Below are 21,129 nucleotides of genomic sequence, written 5' to 3' on the forward strand. Positions count from 1 at the left end.
TCAGCACGTGACATGAATGGCTCAAGCCACAATGAGGCTACCCCAATAGGACTAGCGTCTAGCCACATCAGCACTAGCCAATCACCGCTACCCGCGTCCTCTCCTCGCCGATGGCCGTGATTCTTCCTCTTGACAACTATTGCTTCAATTCCACCTCTTTGTCTCACTTTTGACCGAGCTAACGAGCTGGGCACTACCTGGTGTCGCATCTGCGCCATTCTATCTTGAATCTTTCATCCGAAACCGCATTCTTTTCGGTCCCTAGCAATAGGGATCTCTACTTCAAGATGAGCCTTCGCGACCTAATCGAGGGTGAGGCAGTTATGGATGACGACGATGAGGAAGTTGCCGACGACTATGATGCCGAGGGCCGCCAGGGCGCAGGTGCCGCCAACCACTACAATGACTCGAGCGAGGAGGAAGACGAAGAAGAAGATGACGAGGAGGCTGCTCGCGCCGTCAGTTTTCGCCTTTCACCGGGTTGTATCTCTTTGCTGACGAACTATTAGGTCCGTGAAGGTTTCATTGTTGATGAAGACGAAGAAGACGAGCGTGCCGCCCGCAAACACCGGAAACGTCCACGCGCTGCTCGCGAAGAAGAGCACCTTGATGAAGAAGATCTGGAACTCATTGGACATGGCCCAAGTCAGCATCGTGGACCAGCTACTGATGTATGTAAGCCGCAGCTCATTACTTGACAAGATTCTGATGCTCTGATTTTAGTCAAAGTTTAAGCGCCTGAAGCGAGGCAAAGATCGCGAAAGCTACCAACAGTCTCACGGCGTTGACGATATTTTCAACTCGGACGAAGAGGAGGAAGCGCAACAATATGCTAGACCAGGCCAGCGTCGTGGTCTGCGCGATGAAATGGACGACTTTATTGAAGAGGATACCTTCTCTGACGATGAGGCTCAGCGTGAACGGGATGACCTTGGGGTTGCGCCTGCCTCCAGAGTCAACAAGACCGGCTTGATTCCGACTGACACCTCGGGCTTAGATGAAAATGCACTTGAGGATATGCGCGCTGCATTTGGTGATGGCACAGAGTACGATTTCGCACTGCAAATGGAAGACCAAGAGGACGCCGATAAACAAACCGAAGAACGTCACCTAGATTTGAAGGACGTCTTTGAACCATCCGAACTGGCTGAAAGGATGTTGACGGAGGACGATAACGAAATTCGTCTCCTCGATGAACCCGAACGCCATCAGGTTGCTCGCAAGCCCTATAAACATGTGACATTGACCGAGGATCAATTCCGGGAGGAGGCAGTCTGGATTTCAAATTTGATGCTACTAAAGAAGCGCATGGATCCCGAACTGCGCGAACCATTCCAGCGCTCCGTTGCTAAGATGTTGGAATTCCTGATCACGGACGATTGGGAGGTGCCCTTCATTTTTCAGCATCGCAAAGACTACATGATTCATGCTGTCAAAGATATGGCCAATGGCGCCGATCCCGACGACGAGTCCGCCAAATACAACATCCGGGCCGAGAAACTCCTCAATATGACAGATCTATGGGATATCTTCGACCATGATCTCAAATTCCGGGCTTTGATCGACAAGCGTGGTACAATTAAAAAGACATACGACAATCTGCAAAGCCTCTTCAATGTGAATGATTCCAACGTCGAGGATCAACTTATTGCAGCCACGAGCATGGAGGAGCTTCAAGATGTGCAGGACTATATCCATTTCCAGTACTCCTCACAGCTACGTGATCTCAACCAGGTCAATGGCGATGGTACTGGAGAAACACAACGCCGAAAAGCCACTGGAAGATCTTTCTTTGAGCGTGTTCGGAACGGCAAGGCCTATGGCTTCGTGCGTGCTTTTGGTATCACTGCAGATGCGTTTGCTCAGAATGCCTCCAAGGAAGGTCGCCGGCAATACACCGAAGATCCCACTGAGCAGCCTGAAGATCTGGCAGATCAGTTTGTCGACAATGACTTTTCTAACAGTGCGCATGTCCTCAAAGCTGCTAAGTCGATGTTCGCCGAAGAGCTTGCTGTCAGTCCTAAAATGCGCAAGGTGATCCGTCAGGCATACTACATGAATGGAGTCGTGGATTGCTTCCGCACAGAGAAAGGACTTCGCCGGATCGATGAGCAGCATCCGTATGCTGAATTCAAATACCTGCGGAACCAGCAGCTAAGCGATATTGCCCGTCGCCCGGAGATGTTCTTGCGCATGCTCAAGGCCGAGGAAGAAGGACTCGTTGATGTCCGGGTGAGGTTTGAGAACTTTGACCAGTTCCGCAAACGTCTCTACGCCGATATTGAGTCAGACAACTACAGTGAGCTTGCTGATGCTTGGAACCGTGTTCGCCGTGAGGTGCTGGATCTGGCTCTGGGCAAACTGGAAAAGTTGATCAATCGCAGTGTGAAGGAAAATATTCGACAGGAATGTGAGAACCATGTGGCCAAGGAGTGCCGCGAAGCGTTCTCACAACGTCTCGACCAGGCCCCTTACAAACCCAAGGGCATGGTCCTGGGCACAGTGCCCCGTGTTCTCACTCTCTCCACCGGATCTGGTCAGCTGGGCCGGGACCCCATTCACTGGGCTTACACAGAAGAAGATGGCCGTGTCTTGGAGAATGGCAAATTCTTTGATCTTTCGGTAGGAGATGAGAGCCGTGACATTGCAGATGGTGAGAACCTAGCCGCTTTTTTGGATCTGATGGATCGTCGTCGACCAGATGTCATTGGTGTTTCGGGCATGACGCCAGAGACGCGCCGCCTGTACAAGCTTCTATCCGAAATTGTCGAACAAAAAGACATACGTGGTGCATCCTACACAAATGAGCACGATGAGGAGATCAGCGACCCATTAGAGGTGGTCATTGTCAATGATGAGGTTGCCCGGTTGTACCACAACAGCCCTCGCGCCAGAAGCGACAATCCAGGCTTTGGACCTCTTACCCATTACTGTGTGGCTCTAGGCCGGTACTTGCAGAGCCCGCTCAAGGAATATGCATCCTTAGGCCGTGACGTTGTCTCCATCCAGTTCAAACCAGGCCAGCAACTAGTCTCCCAGGACCTGCTTCTCAAGCAGCTGGAAACCGCCCTGGTGGACATGGTCAACTTGGTCGGCGTTGATCTCAACGAGGCAGTGGCGGACACGGCGACAGCCAATCTCTTGCCGTATGTCTGCGGTCTTGGTCCCCGAAAGGCGGCTCACTTGCTCAAGATTGTCAATATGAACGGCGGAGTCGTTAACAACCGGGTGGAATTGCTTGGTGTCAACGCAACATACCCGGCTATGGGTGTCAAGGTTTGGAACAACTGTGCTAGTTTCGTCTACATCGACTTCGAGAATGCTGATCCCGATGCTGATCCGCTGGATAACACCCGTGTGCATCCCGAAGACTACGATATTGCGCGCAAGATGGCCGCCGACGCACTTGAGCTGGACGAGGAAGATATCAAGGCCGAGACTGACGAGAACGGCACTGGTGCTATCATGCGGAAGCTGTTCCGGGAAGAGGCACAGGACCGTGTCAACGATCTTATTCTGGAGGAGTACGCAGAGCAGCTTGAGAAAAACCTCAACCAGCGCAAGCGTGCCACACTCGAGACGATCCGAGCCGAGTTACAACAACCCTACGAGGAATTGCGCAAGCACTATGTCTTCCTCAGCACCGATGATATTTTCACAATGCTCACTGGCGAGACGCCCGACTCTTTAACACCTGGTATGGTGGTGCCCATTGCTATCAAGCGGGTATTTGAGGATCACATTGAGGCGAAATTGGATTGCGGAGTTGATGTACTCGTGGCCGAGACCGAACTCGGCGTTCCCTACGAAATCCCTGTACGCAATGTATACCAAGTCCACCAAACTGTCCCGGCCAAGATTCTGTTCTTGAACCGCAAGGGTTTCTCTTGCAACGTCTCTCTACGTGAGGATCAGGTCAGCCATCCATCTCGTCGGAACCAGGATCATGGCTTCGACGATTGGGACGAACAGCAGGAGAAAGCCGACAAGGAGTCGCTGCAAGAAAAGACGCAGCGTGGCGGCCAAGCCATGCGTGTCATCAAGCACCCGCTTTTCCGGCCGTTTAACTCTACCCAGGCCGAGGAGTTCCTAGGTTCTCAAAGCCCAGGCGACGTTGTTATTCGCCCGTCCTCCCGAGGCCCCGATCACTTAGCTGTCACCTGGAAGGTGGCGCAAGGTGTGTACCAGCACATCGATGTTCTCGAGCTGGACAAAGAGAACGAGTTCTCTGTCGGCCGTGTCCTCAAGGTCGGTGGTCGGTATACTTACAGTGACCTGGACGACCTGATCGTCAATCACGTCAAAGCGATGGCCAAGAAGGTGGGCGAGATGGTATTCCACGAGAAATTCCAAGAAGGCAGCAAGGCCGAGACAGGTATGTTTTTGATAATTTATCCCATCTAACTAGCATCCAACTAACATCTAATAGATCAATGGCTCGATACTTATACCAAGGCCAACCCTCGCCGCTCGGCATATGCATTCTGCATCAACCCCAAATACCCCGGTTACTTTTATCTTTGCTTCAAGGCAGGCGAACATGCACGACTTCAGAACTGGCCGGTCAAGGTGATTCCCCAGGGCTACGAACTGCAGAAGAACCCCTACCCGGACATGAACGCTCTATGCAACGGCTTTAAGCTGATGTTCAGCAACATGAGCAAGGGCAACCGGAGATGAGTGTTTCTCGTCTGTACAGTGTACTATCTATTCCCCAAAAAAATCCCCAAATCCCGAAAAGATGGGATGGAATTTCCTACTTCTTTTAATTTGATACACCTTTGGCATCGGGCATGTAAACAATATCAATGAATTTCAAGCGATTTGTGGACCTCGAGACTGTATAGACCGGATTACGTAGGCTGTATACACCGCGATCTACCATTTGAACTCATCATCCTCGGTTTCAACATTGTTTTCCACTTTCGCCCCTCATATTTCCTCGCATTTCCTCATATTTCTTTGTTTTATTAAAGCTTCATCCCCGAATGTTCCTGTGATGTCAATTGTATAGTGTGGCTTATCCCCCGCATCGCCACGTTCAGCCGCACCGGACCGCGACGGACACATTGCGGTTCTTGCAACCCCTCACTGCGCAATTATGGCGGCCATGGAAGAGCTGGAGATTCACAGCAAGGTAGGGTTGGCACAGTCACAGTCAAGGACTAAAGCTCAACTAATATCTCTAGTCGTACTTTGTACGTTGGATTAATGTCAGCGCGAACTACACCATCTCCTGGAGTATCCAACCGCACAAGAAGTCCGTCAACTTTGGCATCTTCAAACACCCCGGCAAATCGTCTGTTCTGAGCTCCCATATTCCTGCTCCCGATTCCCAAAGCACCGATTCAACCGAGAACCTTCCCGCAACGGCGACGACCGCTGGCGCGCGACAACAACCATCTGCTGTTATTGAGAAGCTGACGGGGATTGGGCTCAAACCAATTAAATGGACGGGCAAGTGTGAGGCAGACAAGATTACCCAGGGGACCTACGATGTACCGTTCAGCGAAGGGGGCAACTATGCCCTCGTTTTCGATAACACCTTCTCCAAACAAATCTCCAAGACCTTGACACTTGTCCTCCTCACCTATCCAACCGGCCTTCAACCACCTAGCTCCGTATCTCAGCCAGGGGCGTCGACCGAGTCGCTGCCGCAGCCCAAGACCCGTCGACGAGGCAACAGTCGAGCCACGCTCAACTCCCTGCAAGTTGACGCGTCGAACCAAAATGTCTACACTGGACTGCTGCAGAAGCGGCGACGAAAGCGTCACCAGGGTTGGGCACGCCGGTTCTTTTCGCTGGACTTTACCTCGTGCACGTTGTCATACTATCATGACCGCAACTCTGCCGCACTGCGAGGCGCGATCCCACTCTCGCTAGCGGCCGTTGCGACCAACGAAAAGTCCCGTGAGATATCTATTGATTCCGGTACCGAGATATGGCATCTGCGTGCCAATAACGAGCATGAATTTGGTGAATGGAAGAGTGCCCTCGAGAAAGCTTCCTCCAAGGAAGCTTCTAAGGACAAGAACAATGGCGGTCTAGCTGCCCCTCCGGAGCTGCGGCTTTTCGCCCCATCGCAGCCCTCACCGATGGAGGAGAGTGAATGGGCTCGCGTTGAGAGCCTTGTCAGTTATATTTCCGGATCGCGAGATGCGATCCGCCGGCTAGCCAAGGATACAGATCCCAAGTATCTTACCTCGCCCCTCTCAACTCCTATCGACCGGCCTCGTTCGCGTGGCCGGTCCCCTAGTCCCCAGCGCAGTACTCATGAGGCTACCCCCAGTGAGATGGAGGCCAGGCGCCCGTTCTGGAAGCGCAAGACAAGTGGACAATTGAATGCCAACAGCAAGCGACCATCGGCCATGTCCACGGACTCCAGTTCCTCGCAGCTTGTGGTGCCTGCTACCGAGGGCAAGGGAAAGCCTGCCAGTATCACCAGTCCCATAGACAGCATGGATGAGATTCATGACCATTTGATGTCTGTGCTGCGCGATCTTGACAATGCGGTCACTGAGTTCTCCACGCTGATTACCGAGAGCAAAGAGCGGCGGCACCCGCCTCAGCCATCTTTGGTTCCTCGCCGGAGTATGGAGTCTGACATGTCGCAAGAATTCTTTGATGCGACAGATGGAGGTGGTGACAGGTCTCCCCTCCTGACTATCCAGGACAGCGACGACGAAGGGCCTGAAGAGGACCGGCCTGCCTCTGCTGCCGAGGCAGTCCAGGATGATGCCCCCTCTGACAGTGACGGTGAATGCCACGCGGCAGCAACTCGCCAGGAAAGCAGCACCGCATCGGGCATGTTCCCAGTCAAACCCAAATCGTTGGTCCCGCTGCCCCTAGAGCCCATAAAACGCCGGGCGAACATTCTCGCCCCAACAGTCCTACCTCCAAGCTTGATTGGCTTCCTGCGCAAGAACGTCGGAAAGGACTTGTCCACAATATCGATGCCGGTGTCCGCAAACGAGCCCATATCTCTTCTGCAACGCGCCGCCGAGGTCATGGAGTACTCAAATCTGCTTGACCAGGCCACCAAATCCACAGATCCCATTGAGCGCCTGATGTACATAACCGCCTTCGCAATATCCTCCCTCTCAAGCAGCCGCGTCCGCGAGCGTTCCATCCGAAAACCATTCAACCCAATGCTAGGCGAGACCTACGAGCTAGTCCGTGAAGATCAAGGCTTCCGTTTCATCTCAGAAAAAGTCTCACATCGGCCCGTCCAACTAGCCTACCAAGCCGATAGCAAAGAATGGAGCATTTCGCAGTCCCCGATGCCTAGCCAGAAATTCTGGGGCAAATCCGCCGAGATCACAACCGAAGGCCGCGTTCGCATTATCCTACACAGCACCGGCGACCGCTATAGCTGGACGCCGGCAACATCCTTCCTACGCAACATCATCGCAGGCGAGAAATACGTCGAGCCCGTCGGCGAGCTAGCCGTCACATGCGAATCCACCGGCCACCGCTCCATCTCAACATTCAAAGCTGGCGGCATGTTCTCTGGCCGCAGCGAGGAAGTCTCCACCCGCGCCGTCGACGCAAACAACAAACCCGTATCCCTCGGCTTATCTGGCTCCTGGCCCTCCACGCTAACTCTGACTCGTGACGGTAACCCGACCGATGACATTATCTGGACCGCCGGCTCGCTCGTCCCCTCTGCGCCAAAACACTACGGTCTCACCTCCTTTGCAGCTGCGCTGAATGAAATTACCTCGATTGAGGATAAGCATTTGCCCGTCACGGACTCCCGTCTGCGTCCTGATCAGCGCGCGCTGGAGAACGGTGACCTCGACCATGCCGAGGAGCTTAAGGTGCAGCTTGAGGAGGGACAGCGTGCGCGCAGGCGCGATATGGAGGATGCTGGGGAGAGTTGGGTTCCGCGCTGGTTTACGCGGATTACTGATGACACTGACGGGGAGGTTGCTTGGCGGCTCAAGAGTGGGAAAGATGGGTATTGGGAGGAGAGGGCTAAGGGGAGCTGGTCTAATGTTGTGCCTGTGTTCGAGAATTAAGAGGGTTAGACTAGATAGTTGTTGATGTTGGTTTGTTCTGTTGGTTACATTCTGTTGGGCATGCAAGACCAAGACTATAAAGGAGAGATGAGGCTTCGCGGTGTTTTGGGCAGGACCTTCTTCACTCTATATCACGATAAATACGGACTTTTCTTTCTCTGGATGTATCATTCTCTTGAACGGTTTACTGAACGTGAGGATACTCAATTCGCAGTCATTTCGTTAGGTACAAAAGTTAAGAGTATCGAATCACAAACAAGAAGTCAAGTAAATATAAACAGAAAACAGAAAGCAAACATCAATGAAGAGAACATTGAAGCTGAAAATAAATCCCATGAACCGAGCCTTGTGTGCGAGAATGAAATCCTCCATGTGGCATAAAACCGTAAGCTGTCGGATTCATTGATAATTGAATAACCGAAAAACATAACTCCTTTTTATTCATCGTTCCATTCCTAGATCATCACCGATGCGAGTATGCAAGGTAGTCATTTACTCGTCGTCATCAGATTGGGGAGCAGTCCAGCGACGCGAGTTGCGCATCTTGGCTGCCTTGCGTGCACTTTGGCGATCCACCGACCCATAACCCTGATTTGCCATGCGCATCATGACGGGAAGACTGTTGAGAACGGAACGGTTACCCTGGAAATAGTGTTCGGAGAAGCCGCCCTGCAGGATGCGGCGCAGAGCAGTGAGTCGCACCCACTTCCACCAGCGGTCGATAGTCATGACTCCATGGCGGCCGATCTTGACAGTGAGAGTGCTGCCGTAATGGCGGTTGGTGTTCTGGTCGATGGCGGTGTTGTAACGAGGACCGCGGCCTGGGTTCTCGACAGTGGTGAGGATCGAGGCGAAGTTGCTGTGGAGGGACTTCTTGTCGCGCTTGCTTATCTGCTTGCCGTGGACGGTGGCCAGGTTCTGAAGTTGGCTCTCCAGCTCGGGAGTGTTGTGGTAAGCGTTGTATCTTTTCACGAGCTTGGGACCGGATGTGGAATCGTGCTCATGCTCGTCGCTGTCATCGTTTGAATCTGCGCTCTCCTCGTCTTCGTCGTCCTCTTGGGGACTGTAGCTCTTCTCATAGAGTAGGGCAATGTTCTCGCCTGCTGCAATTTGCACGTTGGAATCAGAGCTGTCGAGCTGATCCATGAAGATCTGGACTGCTTCCTCGCTTTCTTCTTCAAAATCGTCGACTTCGGTGGCGAGGAATCCCCATTGCTGGAGCGCGGCAGTAACAATGGTGGGGTCGTCTGTGGCATCGATGGATTGGCCATCAGAGGCGATGATGTCCAGGAGGAAACTCATCTGTTCAAGGATGCCATCTTCACCGGCACCTCCGAAGATAGTACACGCCCCAAGGCAGTGAATAGCTGCTGCCTTGACAAGAGGGGAAGCGGAGTCACGAACGGTGCGGGTGAGTAAGGACTCGGTGTTTTCGTAAACGGTGGTGTCGAAAGCTGAGATGACAAGCAACTCGATAGCGCGCAAGCCAAGGGTTGCTTCGCGCACACTAATCTCGGTGCGGACGCTTCGCTCAAATGCGGCCAGTAGTTCTGGAACAACGCCGTGGATTTCTTCTACTGTGTAGTGGTATTTGGTCAGGCGGCAGAATACTTGCAGGGCCTCCTCGCGGCCTTGGACACTGCTGCGCTTGCGATCAAGAATTTCTTGAATACGCTCGCCGAGTTCGTGTTCCCAATCGGGATTATCTTGTTCGGGGTTCTCATCGTCGAAAGATCCGATGCTATCCCAAATTGGTTAGTGCCTTGATTGTAAAAACTTGCCGACATCATTGGTGACATCATCCCGCCACGAGAGTGGGACCATATGAAGATACAAAAAAAAAACAGACGAAAAGCGCAAGGGGAATACTATCTGCTTACCTCATAGATGTTTCATCAGAGAGAAATCCTGAGTCTTCTTCGTCTGAAGGAGCTCTGCTGGCATTACGAGAGCCCTGGCGCGAGGTCTGCTTTGAACTGGCGGGGGAGTTGGTGCGGGATGCTTCACGGGATGCTGCCTTTCGTGAGACAGTCTTGCCGCTCTCGAAGATCTGGCGACGTAGATCGGGCATTTTGATAAGATGATAGGGGAAATCCTCGAAATGGGGTAGATTGGGAACCCAGTATGGGAGTAAGTAGTAAAAAGGATCAAGCCAAGAGACGGTTGTCTTTTTAACCTATGGGTACTGGACAATAGTCGAGAATTAGAAGAGAAAGAAGTAAGTAATTGTGCATGTTCTCAAAGAATTCGAGTATACTGGAAGAAGAGGAAGAGAAGAGAAGAAGAGAAAAGAACAATAAGAACAATAGGACGACCTCGGGACTCGTGACTGCGTATGTAAGCCTATCAGATGGCTTCTTTTACATTTTGTCTGGCATTCCACCAATCAGATATATATTGGGACAATATTCTTCTTCCTTTGAAACTGTTCATCGTCATTGTTCAATGTGCTACTAGTCCACTTACGGCAGAGTTTTCCATTTCCAAGGTTGGGGAGCCATGACAGCATCGGTATCGGTATCGGAGGATTGGACATGGACTTTGACATTACGCCTGCTGAGTATTCCCTTTGATCTTTGTTTGAGGGGTATCATTATCATACATCCGAGAAGTTGGAGCCTGTTACAGCTGCTGCCGCACCAACTCGAGGATCTGTTGGGCCTTGGCGCCCTCGAGATACTCGCGACCTTCCTGTCGCCATTCATCTTCCTCGTCTTCCTCATCCCCAATCTCCAAGTCCACCTGCAGACTAGCATTGTAGGCACCTTTAACCGTATCTTCGTCCACACGCACTCCGTTTTGTACCAGAACTCGAATACACTGTGTCAACCGTGCAATCTCCCGACGGGTCTGTGGCGGGATATCGTCATTCTGGCTAGAGTAGATGGAGCTGGACACCATCTCTTCCATGCGCGTAATAGAGACATTTTCAGTAGTCGATGATGCGGCATCTTCATCGGAATTCTTGGAGATAAATATGTACCCATTCACTCCAAGGACAATGTTCACGTTACCACCACCATTGGCAGTGGATTCCGTCCACACCTGTCGACGAGACCGCACCACACCGCCAGTACCAGAACCTCCAGGAGCAGCCAAAGCGCTGCCTGAAGCCGAATTCCCAACCCCAACGCCGCCCTTGACGCTAGAGCTAGATGCTGCACTGCCTCCGGTTCCTGTAACGGCGAGGAAAACACCGTTGCGCAGCTTCCCGTACTTCAAAGACCGTGTGTGTAGTGACGCCGACCCATCTTGGTGCACGCTCTGCACTTCGGCAACTACAAGATCGCCTTCGCTGAAAAATGTTCGGATCTGGAGCTCGTCGGCGCTTGTTCGTCGACGCAGAATACCGCCGGGCAGGTTGATTGCGGAAAGAGGGAGCTGGGCAAGTAGCGGTGCCGCGACGTCGACCTTCCACCGTCGTGATTGCACTTCGACAATGCGGCCAACGACGAGATCTCCAATTTCGGGGGTATAGCGGGCGCGCAGAGGGTGAACAGAGAGTAGCTTATTTGTCTTTTGAACTGTGCCGGCAACAGTGGCAATGATAGAGGTCGAGAGCGGGTTCATATAGGTACCATGACCTCTGTAGATTGTTAGTGCTGAAAAAGGAAAATGACGATATGAGCCCCGCGTTTTTTTTTGCGCAGCATTCAAGGTCAGACCAACCTCATCCATTGTGGATCATCTGTGACCACTTCTCCTGGTGTGACAATCCCTGTGCCAATATTCGAATTTCCTTGTAAACGGGGTCGCTTGTGAGGCCGAGAGATACCAGTCATTTCGACATCCTCCTCGGAGTCCATGGACATGGAGTCATCTGAGTCAGCTTCGTAGGGACGGGAGTCCTCTACCACTGGTGGGAGAATAGTAATTGCCATTGCACAGTATGTTGTCTGTGATCGATTGCGGTTGACTTCAAAATGGGAGTGGAGGCATTCAGATAGGTAGAGAAGAAAATCCAGGTCACGTGATAGCCCCACACTATAGCCCTCACTATTTACAAGAGAAAGTACATTAGATTGGAGCTACCTCAATACCGCATGAAGACTACATTTCATGTCACTATATTTCAAATTACCAATGCTAATGGTCCATCGTATCATTTAAAGCCAGTGAATCAACCCAACGCCAATATTAATACATAAAATGAATTCCGTTTATGAAACCAACTGCTCAAGTCTTTTTGGCCACTTTGCTTGGGTTGGAAGTGGGCTCTTCCTTCTTCTTTTTTGACCTGCTGCTACCACCCTTGGGTCTATAACCGGTGTCCTCTTCACGCTTGCGCTTGTTCTTAGGAGTAGGCTGGGCCTCTGTCCCGTCCTCATCATACATATCCTCATCTTTGCGCTGAGCTGGCGCCCGCTTGGAAGATCGATTGGAAGGGCGTGATGCAGACTTTTCAGAAGCAATCTCATTATCCTGGAGAGTCTGAGGTTGGTTGCGACGGAGCCAATTGTATACCGATGCGGGATTCCGCATGGAAAGATCACGCTCACGTTCCGCAAACGTGGGACGTTCTGGAATGCGTGCGAGCTGCGTGGCAGCCGCCTCATCACCTAGCTTGGCGTCCAAGGCAAGGTAGTACTCAGTCTCACGCTCGGGCGTAAAGTATCCAAGTTGGCGTTCACAATCGTTGTCGGGCTTCTTTTGAACAGTGTCTGGAGTGATATGATGAGCCCGTGACAGGGAGCTATACTGCTGGGCTGGTGCAAACGCTTTATTTCGTTTGATGTTGTCCTCAATGATACGATAAGCACGCGTGTCAATGCTACCAGCAGCCAGTCCAGCTTTGGCCTCCTTCCATGCTTGTTTTGCTAGTGTCGCATCGTTGATCAAAGGTACAATTTCCTGCTCGGGGGTTGGTAGCAAGGGAAGGTCGGTCGGCATGCTCAGATCGAATCGCACATCAGGAGAAACATGTAGGCTTTCGTTGAACTCGAGGAGAACCTCCAGCAATTGACTAGCACGGAGGAATTAGCAATAGTTCATATAGGAGGGAATTTGTAAGTCCCATACTCGTTTTGCTCTTGGATGCGCTTGGATAGGTCCTCTATGCGCAATTCTTCCCGGATCAAACTCTCATTCTCTCGGGTTCCTAGCTCGAACCTGACTTTCAGCTTGGCATATTTCTTCCTGGAGAAAAGAGAGTCAGCATTATCCGATGGGCTGATTGGGAGGACTCGTACTTGAAAGACCGGACTGATGGCTTAGGAGGCGGTGCAGTAGCTGCATTTGGCAAAGTTGCAGTGAAGCGGTTATCGTTTGGTTCTGCCATGGTGTTATGGGGAAGAGAAGTTTAGAAAAGCCGGGATGAAGGGGATGTGGTCACCCTGCGCGTTCACGCCAAGAAGCGGATCCGGCTGCGTGAGAGGCGGGTCCTGGCCGCCGTAAAAAAAAAGTAAAATTATTGTTCGGTTTCCTGTGACCAGAAACAATCTCAGGCTTCTGATAGATTGACTATTATTATAGTGGTCATCACACCATTTTGCACCTTTCGCATTATGTCGGAACTCACCGAAGTCAGCCAAAAGAAGCGCAAGCTGCAGGACGGTCCTGAGCTTGAAATCGATGTCTCTGCACCCGAGCCAGTCTCAAAAAAGGCGCTGCGCAAAGCGAAAAAGAACAAAGGAGGCGATGCGGGTGATGATGAAAAACCCAAGTCCAGCAAATCTAGCAAACCCGAGTCTAAAGAAGCCGAAACAGACGGGAAGCGGTCCAAATATGGTATCTGGATTGGAAACCTATCATTCTCAGTGACCAGTGAAGAGCTGCGCATGTTCTTCACCGTCAACGCTGATATCTCCGAGTCAAATATCACCCGAATTCATCTGCCTAAGGGCCCTGAAAGATTTGGGAGGTCGCAGAACAAGGGCTTCGCTTATGTTGACTTCACCGACAAGAAGTCTTTGCAAGAAGCAATTGGCTTAAGCGAACAGCTCATGACCGGCCGGCGCGTGCTTATCAAAGATGCAAACAATTATGAAGGTCGCCCAGACAAATCCGAAGCCCAGGCGAATGCCGCGGGTGCAGCCAAGTCTGGCCACCCTCCCTCCAAGCGAATCTTTGTCGGCAATCTGAGCTTCGATGTGACCAAGGAAAACCTCGAGGAAAACTTCGCCAAATGCGGGACTGTTAACAACGTTCATATGGCGACTTTCCAAGACACGGGAAAATGCAAGGGTTATGCGTGGGTGGAGTTTGAAGAACTCGCTGCCGCAGAAGCTGCGGTGAGGGGATTCATGTTGATCAAGGAGGATGACGAGGAAGAGGATTCCTCTGACAGTGATTCTGACTCGGCCTCTGAGAAGAAGAAGTCGAAGAAGCTAAAACCCCGCGTGCAACGGGTTTGGGTGAACCAGCTCATGGGTCGCCGTATGCGAATGGAGTTTGCCGAAGATGCGGGTACACGATACAAGAAGCGCTTTGGAAAGGATGCCGAGAAGAAGGATGAACCCGCTATCACCGAAGTCGATGGTGAATCACGAGAAAGACCCCGACACAAGAAGAGACGTGAATCCATCGATGAGTCTCGCTACTCGAAGGAAACCGTCCAGAAGCTCAGTGGTGCCATTGTCGAGGGCCAAGGTCAGAAAATCACGTTTGACTAAGTTATTCATCTGCTTCGTGGAGTCCAATCATTTGCGGTCTTTCTACAGGACCATTCAATTATCTCATACACAAATGTATCAGTGGAATTCTGATACCTGTCAATGATCTGCCCGCAACCGAGGTGGCATTGGGATCAAACCCCGACCGTGGTCTACCCTGTGACTTAAGCGGGATCCTTTGGTCATAGTTTTTCAATATTTGTACGATCTCTCAGATATCCATGGTCATCGAGTCCATTACTCGGTGGCACAGCTTGCAGTGAAATGCGCAAGAAAATGCACGTATACTTCCGGATATCACAACATCCGGCCTGCATACTAGGGCGCAACCTCAAATTTCCCAGAATACAAGCAAAGTTTCTCACATAACAATATTTTATATCAAAGCCTTCTGTAGTTGTCAATATTTAGTTCAGACACTAACCAAATCAAGTAAACAATTCTAGGCCCAATCGTGGCAGAAACAGCTTCACCGCCTGGACTAGGCCCGATCAGGCCTGACGTCTCTCGCGATGTCATGCCCTTCCTCTGAACTCGAATCTCTCTGTACTCCTCATCTCTCTTGGGCTGCATCTCCTTTCTCCTTTCCCCTTGCTCTTTCTCTTCTTGCTCTTCACTTTGGTTATTCTTCTTGCACACGGTTTCTTTTTGTTTCTTCTAGCCTTTCTTAGTACTTTGGTCTTGCTTGATTTCATTTGCTATTCCACCGATTTATCGTCCTTCAACGTCCGTTGTCTACCCCGGATTCCGTCCTCTAACATAATCCGGTCCCGGTAACCACCCAGTCAAGCGTCAACGGGGAAGGCTTAAGCCACCCCCAAGTGATTAATCCCTTGTGTCTCTACCATGGCTCCTCTTCGACGTCATATCGGGGCCAGCCGCAGAAAGAGACGGGAGGAAGATGGTGAAGAAGAGAGTTCGATGGCTGGTGACATGGGAGATGACTCGTTGAGTGAAGGCTCGTGCGACAGCCATCAGGAGGACGAAGATGCAGACGGAGAAGTCAGTGAAGAGAGCGAGGACGAGGTTTCGTTGGATAAGGCGGGCAAGGTCAACGGTTGTGGGGTGGACAAAGCTACACGGAACAGCTCTGCATCGCCCGGAAAACGAGGACTCAAGACAACAGTTTCGGATACAGAGGCAATGCTCAACGGCCTGAAGGTCTCAGACGGTGCGGGCGACGCTACGGACGTTCATTTCGAAGGTCTAAAGGAACAAAGGGAGCCTCACGCTGGAAGAACGCCTTCCGCCCCTCCAACCGAATCAAGTCGAAACAATTTAGCTTCCAGAAAGCGCCGCGAGAATGACAAGAATGTCAAGGAACGAGAGCAGAACCCAGCCTTCGTCCCCACTCGCGGCAGCTTTTTCCTTCATGACAAGCGATCCACCGACAACGGTCACCGACTCAAGAGCAAGTCTCGTCCCTACGGCCTGATCGTAGATGGTAGCTCTCGCAGGTATGTTATATTCCATTCTATTTCCGACTCCTGTTTCTTACTAACATGATTCAGGTCTTCTAAGCCCGATACCAGTGGGCAGTGGGCACACGATCTCCACGATACCGTGGCTGGCGAGGATCGACCCGCAGCAAAGCGCCCAACACCATCCGCGATGCCTAATCCTGGCGCATCCGTCCCCACCGCCCCGAGATCTTCCCCGCCCAACCGGTCCTTCTCTAGCACAACGTTGGTTGGGAACGTACCTGTTGTTGTTTCCTTGCCTGGCATGGCCAGCCCAATTCATTTTTCTTCCGTGCCCAAAAGACTCCACACCCGGCTACCTCAGCATCGACCCCCTTTGCGACGCGACAAGCCGGTGCGAATCTCTCTTCCCAGCCAGCCTCCCCGATACATATTTCCCTCTGTTGAACGTTCGTTTATCTTCATCCCCCGCGCGTTGCGGCCGAACCAAGTCTCTCGTGGTCGAGGTGGTCGTGGTGGCGGCTGGTACAGTGGACGACGCCCTAGCTACTACCCCAACTCATCTTACACGCCGAGCATTATCAGCCGTCGATCTTCGTTTGGTATGCCACCTTCTCAGGATGGGTGGCCCTCACCTGCTGTGTCTGTCTACTCCAGACCTATAATTTCCAACGACTCTAAGCCCGTTGTTCGCCTTCCCCCTCCATCTCGTCCGCCTGTCGGGATCCCACCATTTGGGCCTGCGATGGCCATGTCCCTTCCTCACCCGGCCTATCGCGAAAGCCGCCCCGCCCCAATCCCGATGCACCAACCTCGTCCCCAGAAGACCGTTTCTGTTGCGGACATTGAAAGTCCGGCAGCTTTCCCGTTAGCTTTCAACCCGCCTCAACCCCAGCATGAGCAACCTTTCCACCATCAGGTCCCTCTCCCAGCCCATGGCCCACCCAGCCAGCCTTCGGCCACCCCACTTTCCCAGATCCCGGAGCGGGCGATTCATGCACCGCCCTTTCAACCTTACAATTACCACCAGCCTAGCTTCTACCCTCCGAGTTATCCTTCAGGCGGCATGTATTACCCGCCTTCGGGGCCCGATTACACGGGTTACAATGGACCCGTTGGCCCCGGAGCTTCTGTGCCAAACTTCCCGGGCCAGCAAGTGATGCCGTATTTAGCTGGGGAGCAGCCTCCTCCACCAGGTACTGTTGCTCATGAGTCTGGTGGCACCGTCTACTTTTACGATGCCAATCATATTTATGGAGGTCCCGCACCACCAGGATCTGGGCCTGGGGGGTGGTTGGCATGGGTGGAATGATGACGCCGCCAGGCACGACCTTCTACTACCCTCAACAATCCGGTCAGTATTATGGGCAGTGATGAATGACTTTGACTGTTTTTTTCTTTCCTTTCCTTCTCTCTCTTCTTATCTTTTTTTCGGATCTCACAACATCTTCAATTTCCACCAATTCTCTCTTTGTTCTCAATTCTCTCTCCCTTTTCTTTCAACTCTCTCCAGGATCTACAGGGGTCTTGGGTTCACTTTACTTTTTCTTTCTTATCTGCATCCACACATTCTCTAGCCAAGTTTTGCCCTTTTTTCCTCCCCTAATTTTTGTCCTAGTGTTTGACTCATTTCGGTCCTGGATTTTGATGCATTTGAGCGTTTTCCTTTGTCTCCACCACTTTCCCCATACTGTACTTGGCCTTGGGGAGAATCACGTCTTGATTCTAGCCCTTGTCAGCCCTTCCAAAACCCCCTCAATCCCCTCAACTCTCCTCCAATCGGGCGATCGAATTGCCGTTCTGCATTCACCCATGCATGACATCATATCTTCGCTGGTTTCTATTTGATGATCTTGTGTACTCCCTTTCTAGGGTATTTTGATGAAGACGAATTAAAACAAAGCCACTACTGCCAGTAATTCGATCCGTCCACCTGGGCACTACCACATATGTACTCCGTAGACTACGTAGTTCTGACTAGTCTTGGCATTCTCGGCCCGGCGATAAACACGTCACATTCTTATGTAATCCATACTGAAAGCAAGCCAATCCCTCACCGCCTGCCCTGTCAGCTCACAGCAGCTGACCGTCTCTCCGCTTTTCCCCTTCAATTCGACTGCTTCTTGTACAACTCCCCTCTTATTTTCCTTAACTCTCTTCTGCTTCTTCTACTTTCTCCCTCTTCATCATAACAGATCATCATTTTATCTTCCGGCATTCCTTTCTTACTCGTAACTCAGTACAATCTTCCCCCTTCCCCTTCCATCATAGTACTGCTGCCTTATCTCAGAGGTGTATCCACCCTTTGACATTGGCATCATCTACGATGACAACTCCATCTACTACTTCTCATTCCAGTCCAGAGAATCTGGTTACTGTCAAAGTCCTCTACAATGACAGTAACCGTCGCTTCAAGATGCCTCTCAGGGAGCTGAAGGCCGAGATGTTCCCCCAGACTGTAAGTCTCCACTCAAGCTCCGGATCTGGAGTCCGACTTATCTTCAACGATCATCAGATTATATTTGTATCGAAATAATTTGTTCCAACCCTAATCAGAAATACCGTGTTGTTTTCGACTGACTTAATTTTTCGTTTAGCTTAGGAAACTGCTCGGCGTTCCGGCGGATGTCAACGTCATCCTTGAACGCTATTCCGACAGTGCTGGCTCTTACGTTCGCTTGGACTGTGACAACATCGCAGTCTATAAACAGCTCTACCGGGCTGCCAAGGCAAAGTCTAAGCTCCGTATTAAGGTTACTACTCTTCCTTCCAAAAACACATCCGCCCCAACCCCAGCACCATCAGAACCCACTGTGCCGATGGAGTCAACCAACCACACTCGTCACAGTTATCTCGAAACAGTCCTGAGACCTCTACCACCTCCCGATACCCTTCCTCTCATGGACTCAGCCCAATTCCCTTGTTCCACTGGTGAGAAAGAGTTTCCTCTCGGTCAACCTCGCTACCGCAACTTCGAGATGGACCAAGAAAAACATCAGTTCCCGGTCATCTCCCACGCCTCGTCCAACGGGATGTTCTGCATTGACTGCAATCACTGTGGCCGGTCTATTGCAAATGCGCATTATCACTGCAGCATTTGTGAGAACGGGGACTATGACTTGTGTCTACTGTGTGTCGGTGCCGGCGCATCTTGCCGCGGTGAAGGTCACTGGTTGATCAAGAGGACCGTCAAGGATGGTGTCGTCACAAACAGTACCACCGAGACTATTCCTCCCCGTGATCAATCAGCACTGGAGTTCAACCCCATGCTGCCTCGGCAGATTCAGCGCGAAGTGATCACTAAGCCGGTGGTCCACATCCCTGAGTCGGTCACTGAGTCAGTCCCTGAGTTGATCCAAGAGTCGATCCCAGAGCCAGCGGCCCCGTCAGCTTGTTTGGATGCAGCCACCATTCAAGGTGATGACAAGCCAATGTGTAATGGATGCTGTCGTGGTAAGTCTTCTCTTTCTCACCTCCCTTTCTCTTTTCTCTTTGCTCACAACACACAGAAGTCGACGAAATCAATCTCGTCCGTTGCAATGACTGCGAGGACTATGATCTTTGCCTTCGCTGCCTGCTCCGAAATAAGCATGGACACCACCCTGGCCATACCTTCCACCTCGGATCTGACCGGAACTTTTGCTTGAAGAATTTGATCACGTCTCGCTGCCTTCCCGGTCGGCAGTTCCGACACTCCGCTGTCTGTGACGGCTGTGACAAGGTATTTACTCACACATTCCACTTGCTTAGGAGGTCCTCGGCTAATTTTTGCTAGCGCATCGTTGGTGTTCGTCACAAGTGCTTGGCCTGCCCCGATTGGGACTTCTGCCCCGATTGCATCTTGACTTCTTCGCAGAGCCACCCTGGTCATCGGTTTGTGCAAGTTTACGAGACTATCGGTGAGCCAGCTCGTGAGCACGAAATTCACTATGGCATCTTCTGTGATGGTCCACTGTGCAAGAGCAAACCTGCTCAGAGCTACATCAACGGAGTTCGTTACAAGTGCGCTGTCTGTGATGACACCGACTTCTGTGCGAGCTGCGAGGCCCTCCCGACCAACCACCACAACCGCACTCATCCGCTGGTCAAGTTCAACACCCCGGTCCGCAATGTGACTGTGAGCACCATGGGCGACGACGGCTCGAGTGGAGCAGTTGTCCTAGGTGACCAGCCTCGTGCCCCCACTTGCCCCGTTGAGCAGATCGAGATTGCGGAGCCGGAACCCGTTGAGGTGGATGCTAGCAAACCTGTGGAGAAGGATGAGCCTCAGCCATTCGTGGACGAGCCCCTTCTCGGAACTGATAGCTCTGATATGACGGACTACAGGGCATTCTTTATCCGTGACACTGTCACTGACGGTACAAAGATGGCCCCAAACACCACGTTCCGCCAGACCTGGACTCTCTACAACCCCGGTCCTTTAGCATGGCCCGTTGGCTGTGATGTGCGCTTCGTCGGTGGAGACAAGATGTTCAACGTCGATGTCTGCCACCCGTCTAGCGTCGAGTCTATTCGCTCGGCCATGGAAAGCACCAAGTTGGTTGCCCCTGTGGAGCCAGGCGAGAAGGCTGACTTTACTGTCAACCTTCGCACTCCTCAACACGAAGGCCCTGCTATCTCCTACTGGCGTCTGAAACTCCCTAACGGTGTGGCCATTGGTCATCGTCTGTGGTGTGATCTTGAGGTGGAGACCGCTTCTCTGGAAAAAGCTGAGACCCACGAGACATACTCTGGCGTATCTGAAATTGCCAGCAGTGGCATGATCTTCCCCAAGCTAGAGAAGGAATCTCCGGAGTCAAGCACTCACCAAGCCGAGGCTCCTGCCCCGCAGGCACCGAGCTTGTCGAATTCTTCGGAAGTGGACGTTTTAGAAGACGTTGAGAGCCTGACTTTGGACGATACCTTCACTGACGCCGACACTGGCTTCCTGACGGACGAAGAATATGACGTTCTTGACGCCAGTGATCAGGAATATATTGAAGCCAAGCAGGCCACAAATTGAAAATGTTCGAAGGAAATCATCACGACACGATATGGGAATGGGAATTTGCACAACTGCACTCTTTTTTACTTCTT

General features: G+C 51.7%; 8 protein-coding genes across 8 annotated transcripts; 5 read left to right on the top strand and 3 right to left on the bottom strand.

The window, feature by feature from the left end:
• Positions 1-287: 287 nt before the first annotated feature.
• spt6 (chromatin-remodeling histone chaperone SPT6) lies at positions 288-4,680 on the top strand (the record flags this gene model as incomplete). Its single annotated transcript, XM_057184357.1, has 4 exons — positions 288-458; positions 510-671; positions 724-4,375; positions 4,430-4,680. The coding sequence occupies 4 exons, from the start codon at positions 288-290 to the stop codon at positions 4,678-4,680; spliced, it is 4,236 nt and encodes a 1,411-aa protein (XP_057045807.1).
• Positions 4,681-5,101: 421 nt separating this feature from the next.
• N7518_003431 (oxysterol-binding protein related protein OSH3) lies at positions 5,102-8,021 on the top strand (the record flags this gene model as incomplete). Its single annotated transcript, XM_057184358.1, has 2 exons — positions 5,102-5,137; positions 5,190-8,021. 2 exons carry the CDS (start codon positions 5,102-5,104, stop codon positions 8,019-8,021), a joined length of 2,868 nt encoding a protein of 955 aa, XP_057045808.1.
• A 492-nt stretch (positions 8,022-8,513) lies between these two features.
• N7518_003432 (IFRD domain-containing protein) lies at positions 8,514-10,092 on the bottom strand (the record flags this gene model as incomplete). Its single annotated transcript, XM_057184359.1, has 2 exons — positions 8,514-9,762; positions 9,902-10,092. The coding sequence occupies 2 exons, from the start codon at positions 10,090-10,092 to the stop codon at positions 8,514-8,516; spliced, it is 1,440 nt and encodes a 479-aa protein (XP_057045809.1).
• A 551-nt stretch (positions 10,093-10,643) lies between these two features.
• Positions 10,644-11,902, bottom strand: N7518_003433 (exosome non-catalytic core subunit RRP4; the record flags this gene model as incomplete). The annotated part of the gene is made up of 2 exons (XM_057184360.1): positions 10,644-11,607; positions 11,691-11,902. The coding sequence occupies 2 exons, from the start codon at positions 11,900-11,902 to the stop codon at positions 10,644-10,646; spliced, it is 1,176 nt and encodes a 391-aa protein (XP_057045810.1).
• Positions 11,903-12,197: 295 nt separating this feature from the next.
• N7518_003434 (uncharacterized protein) lies at positions 12,198-13,299 on the bottom strand (the record flags this gene model as incomplete). The annotated part of the gene is made up of 3 exons (XM_057184361.1): positions 12,198-12,984; positions 13,041-13,157; positions 13,211-13,299. 3 exons carry the CDS (start codon positions 13,297-13,299, stop codon positions 12,198-12,200), a joined length of 993 nt encoding a protein of 330 aa, XP_057045811.1.
• A 226-nt stretch (positions 13,300-13,525) lies between these two features.
• N7518_003435 (putative RNA binding protein Rnp24) lies at positions 13,526-14,632 on the top strand (the record flags this gene model as incomplete). The annotated part of the gene is made up of 1 exon (XM_057184362.1): positions 13,526-14,632. One exon carries the CDS (start codon positions 13,526-13,528, stop codon positions 14,630-14,632), a length of 1,107 nt encoding a protein of 368 aa, XP_057045812.1.
• An 846-nt stretch (positions 14,633-15,478) lies between these two features.
• Positions 15,479-17,365, top strand: N7518_003436 (uncharacterized protein; the record flags this gene model as incomplete). Its single annotated transcript, XM_057184363.1, has 2 exons — positions 15,479-16,089; positions 16,144-17,365. 2 exons carry the CDS (start codon positions 15,479-15,481, stop codon positions 17,363-17,365), a joined length of 1,833 nt encoding a protein of 610 aa, XP_057045813.1.
• A 1,014-nt stretch (positions 17,366-18,379) lies between these two features.
• On the top strand, positions 18,380-21,055 carry N7518_003437 (ZZ type zinc finger domain protein; the record flags this gene model as incomplete). Its single annotated transcript, XM_057184364.1, has 4 exons — positions 18,380-18,511; positions 18,651-19,506; positions 19,563-19,774; positions 19,829-21,055. 4 exons carry the CDS (start codon positions 18,380-18,382, stop codon positions 21,053-21,055), a joined length of 2,427 nt encoding a protein of 808 aa, XP_057045814.1.
• Between the last annotated feature and the right edge of the window lie 74 nt (positions 21,056-21,129).

Source organism: Penicillium psychrosexuale (assembly GCF_028828465.1).
Source record: "Penicillium psychrosexuale strain IBT 29551 chromosome Unknown utg000002l, whole genome shotgun sequence".
Lineage (NCBI taxonomy): Eukaryota > Fungi > Ascomycota > Eurotiomycetes > Eurotiales > Aspergillaceae > Penicillium > Penicillium psychrosexuale.